Consider the following 4,818-nt stretch of genomic DNA (forward strand, 5'->3'; position numbering starts at 1 on the left):
TTCTTGTCCCCAAGCAAGGAAACTAATTATGCTCCAGGGTTCTTTCAATTAAGACGGATTGAAGAATAACTTGTCAGGTCCTGTGAGTGAAGTGATTAAGTGACAGTGGGATGAACTCTAAATCATATGCTCATGCAAGGGCTTCAGTGCTTACTAGTCCCTACATCTTGGGAGTATTAGGTCTTAGGATTTTCATCCAAATGGTATCATGGAGATCTCTTTATATGTAGTCACCTTGAAGCAGCTTATAGTTTCTTTGCTTTGGCCTTGACTTTAAGTGTCATGTCTCAAAGCGGCTCTTTAGATAAGCTTTCGATCAATACTCCTAAACCAGTTGGTTTTAAGGTATTAGGTGTTGAAGCACCCCTAAGGATTTACTTGCTCAAGCCTCTTTCTTTGACACAACTCAACCACAAGCATTTACTAGGCTAACAACTCTTTGAGTTTTGTTTATTCTTTCTTTTTCTGCCTAGTAATTGATGCTCAGAGCCTTGGGTCATGTTCTTTTTGCTTTTGTATTTTCTTAATTTTCTTTTGTTTTGTTTGCTGCTTCTTGGATCAATAGATTTTTGAGAATCTCCACAATACTTCTTTGAACTTCATGTCCTGCCTATGAGCTCCCATGCAAGTTTTCACAAGCATGCAACCTCAATACATAATCATACAAGTAGAACCACCACTTCTCCTAATCTTTTGCTTGCCTCAAAATTGTTTAATTCCTCAATCCTTCTTTTCAAAAAACTTTCATGTGATGCATTTTTTTTGAAATATTGAGTGCAAACAAGTTTTGGAGAGTATAGTGTTGTAAATGATCAAGCATCTTGCTTATTGAATTACAGAAAAACTATGCTATGCAGGCAGGCAGGGGTATTATGTAACTTTCAATTTAGCAGCATCTGATACAAAATAATCACTGAACAATACAACCTTTTGGAGTTCGCTTGCTTTCCTCTTCCTCATCATCATTGTCGATCTTTACATTCCTCTCTCTTTCTTTTGATAAATGATGCTAAATCTTTCCAAAAGTTTGTATGGTACCCTGCAGTGATATTGAAAGTTGCTTGTGGCCTCCCCTTGCACACTCATGGCGCCAACGTTTGCCAAAAAGTTTGAGGCAAACGTTGGCGCAAACTTTTGCTCTCCATGCACTACAAGAAAAATACCCATTCAGCCATACTTTTTTTAAGCTACATTTGAAAAAGCGTAGCCTATTCTATGAATAGGCTACGCTTTTCTCCGTGTTGCCTTTTTATAAGATAAAAGGATACATAATTATGGCATCATTTAAAAAGTGTAGCCTTAGGTATTATAGAAATCACTTATAAAGCGTAGCCGTAGATTGATATCTATAGGTTCACTTTTCGTATCAAAGAAGACGCTTTTAGAGTGTAGCCTATATGTTAAGTTTTGGGTGCGCTTTTGAAGTGTTTTCTAATATATTCATGTATACTTAATGAATTTTGTTTTTCTTTTCAGAAACCCTCTCCTCCTTCAGACCCGTGCCTTGCTCCCTCTCTTTCAGAAAGCTTCACGCCACCACCACTCACCGTCGCCCTTCTCCTTCGTCTTCTCACCTTCGCTCACCACTCACCGAGACATTGAAGTTCTTCTCTCTCAAAGAAAAACCCTAGCCGCTGCTCTCTTCTTCAAGCTGTGTCGCCGCCGTCGAATCTGGTCCAGCCGCCGTCCCCACTCCCACTGCTCCAGCGCCGTCGAAGCTCGTCTTTATCGCTGTTGTCTGTTCCAATTCCATCGCCTGTGCTAACAATACAACCTTTTGGAGTTCGCTTGCTTTCCTCTTCCTCATCATCATTGTCGATCTTTACATTCCTCTCTCTTTCTTTTGATAAATGATGCTAAATCTTTCCAAAAGTTTGTATGGTACCCTGCAGTGATATTGAAAGTTGCTTGTTCCCCAAGCACTTAGAGACAATGGTTAGTCTGCATGATTTATTTGTAGGCCTTTGAACTTACTTTGGTGTGGGAACACCAAACTTAGTACCTTACCAATGGTTCTCATGCATCGAATTAACCATGTGTGAAACTCTTTTTCTTTTTTTTTCAAAAGCAATAAAACTGAAAACTAGTAAACAGCAGAATAGTTAACTAGTTCATCCAACATGCTTGAAGCCAGCATTATGCAGAAAGTGAGAATGTGTTTTATGATGGGATTTTGGTGGAACACCAAACTTAGAATCCTTCATTCTCCCTTAGATTGTTTTGGTGTGCAATACCAAACTTAGCTTCTTGCAATATAGATAAAATTAATTAACCTTTTTATTGAAATAGATATGAAAAGATAGTTACCTTCGGTTGGGTTTCGTCCCAACAAGCGCTCTTTTATTGTCACTAGCTTGACATCCTCTGTGCTTGCTCAGTTCAGATTCTGAGCTTGTTTTTATAAGATAAAAGGATACATAATTATGGCATCATTTAAAAAGTGTAGCCTTAGGTATTATAGAAATCACTTATAAAGCGTAGCCGTAGATTGATATCTATAGGTTCACTTTTCGTATCAAAGAAGACGCTTTTAGAGTGTAGCCTATATGTTAAGTTTTGGGTGCGCTTTTGAAGTGTTTTCTAATATATTCATGTATACTTAATGAATTTTGTTTTTCTTTTCAGAAACCCTCTCCTCCTTCAGACCCATGCCTTGCTCCCTCTCTTTCAGAAAGCTTCACGCCACCACCACTCACCGTCGCCCTTCTCCTTCGTCTTCTCACCTTCGCTCACCACTCACCGAGACATTGAAGTTCTTCTCTCTCAAAGAAAGCCGCTGCTCTCTTCTTCAAGCTGGTCCAGCCGCCGTCGAATCTGGTCCAGCCGCCTCCCCACTCCCACTGCTCCAGCGCCGTCGAAGCTCGTCTTTATCGCTGTTGTCTGTTCCAATTCCATCGCCTGTGCTCCACTGCTCCCTCTCCCTCAACTCGGTTTGAGTTTTGGCCCTCATTTGAGTTCGAATTCTGATATGTCTATTATTATTGTTTTTGTTTTTATTGTGTTATTATGATTTACTTGTTGGTGTTGTTGTTGTGTAACTTATAATTGTGTAACTTATAATTGCTCCTGTTGGTGTTGCGAATCTGAATAACAGAGAGTGATGACATATTTATTCTAAATATGAATAGTATTGATTATTAGGAAGAAGAAAAGGAAGACGTAACAGTGACATGGCAGAATTTGTGGGTTACTGTTGCAGATGGAAACAAAAGGAAACCAATTCTGCAGGGTCTCACCGGTTATGCTCAACCGGGGAAGCTTTTGGCCATAATGGGTCCTTCTGGCTGTGGCAAATCCACACTTCTTGATGCCTTATCAGGTTATTATTTTATTATTAACGATCATATAAAATATATGTTGAAATACAAATACACATTGAAAATAAATTAAACCACACATATGTATTTATACACAAATATATTAGTAGCTAATTTTAATAACTACGAACATTATTTTTGTATTATTGATTAGGAAATATATTAGGATCATCTGCTGCTGTGCATAATAACTTTCTTTTATCTGTTCCAGGGAGATTAAGCTCTAGCGTCAAACAGACGGGTAAAATTTTAATCAATGGCCACAAACAAGCACTGGCTTATGGAACTTCAGTAACAAATTATTAGCATCTCAACCAAACTACAATTTTCCCTTCCCATATATAAAATTATAACTAGTTAAGAGTTCAAATTGTTAGTAAAATAGTAACATTAGAGAAACAATATCTATCGATAAAGTTAACAAATTGTTGTTTAATTTATGAGAAATTAGTTTTTAAACCTTTTTAATTTCAACAACAAAATTACTATATATAGACAAGACCGTTCCATTTAAGAAATCAACACTTATAATTAATCATTGAAAAAAAATTAGTTACTTTAATTTTATCACTTTTTTTTAAATCTTTCAAGTGTTTATCTGTTGTTTTTATATTTCAGAGTTATTTTTGTCCGCCATACAAGAAATTTAAGAAATCAACTTTTGGCAATTTACTAGTTTATATATTTGTATGCATTCTTAATAAATATTATTTTTCTTTCAGGGATATGTAACACAAGATGATGCTATGCTCTCAACTTTGACCGCTGGGGAAACTTTATACTACTCAGCTCAGCTCCAGTTTCCAGATTCCATGTCCACTTCTGAGAAGAAGGAACAAGCTGATATAACACTGAGGGAAATGGGACTCCAAGATGCCATTGATACAAGGGTTGGAGGATGGGGTTCTAAAGGCCTAAGGGGTGGACTCCAATCTGAATAGTTTCTGATTGTCTTCTTGTTTATTAGGGACTCAACAAGTCACTCATAGAGGGAATAAAGAGGGAAGAGAGGAATTGCTTGTAGTGTTGCTGAGCCACATTCAGATCTTAAGGGTGACAATCAAGAGGTACTTTCAGTTTGCTTTGGGTTGGATAATTTGTGAGTTGGTTGATTTGTTGTAACTGTCAGGTTAGTTAGAAATCAGAAGTTAGTTTGTTTCAGATTTTGACAATTTGCTGCACTATATCTATTAGACTAGCATATGTTATAACAGTTATTTTAGTTTCAGAAGTTAGTGTCGATTAGTTTCAAATTCTGATCACTGTAGAACTTGATAGGAAGGAATTTGATTCAAGAGCTGTAATCTTGCATGTTTCTAAATTGTAAGTGGTCGGTTCAATCCCTTATTGCAGCTCTTTTCCATTTCTCGAAGATAAGTATTGTTCATAAGTGTAGCAATGGTCGTACTAATCAGGCGAGTTGCATAAGGATCTAAATGTGGGTGTAGATGGTGAACTAGTGAACTAGTGAAGTCAAAGTTTATCAAGTGATTGCCCTAAT

General features: G+C 37.2%; 1 protein-coding gene across 1 annotated transcript; it reads left to right on the top strand.

The window, feature by feature from the left end:
* Positions 2,649-4,258, top strand: LOC107636446 (ABC transporter G family member 11-like). Its single transcript, XM_016339953.1, has 4 exons — positions 2,649-2,930; positions 3,142-3,319; positions 3,529-3,608; positions 4,040-4,258. Exons 1-4 carry the CDS (start codon positions 2,649-2,651, stop codon positions 4,256-4,258), a joined length of 759 nt encoding a protein of 252 aa, XP_016195439.1.

This window comes from Arachis ipaensis, chromosome B04 (assembly GCF_000816755.2).
Source record: "Arachis ipaensis cultivar K30076 chromosome B04, Araip1.1, whole genome shotgun sequence".
Classification (NCBI taxonomy): Eukaryota; Viridiplantae; Streptophyta; class Magnoliopsida; order Fabales; family Fabaceae; genus Arachis; species Arachis ipaensis.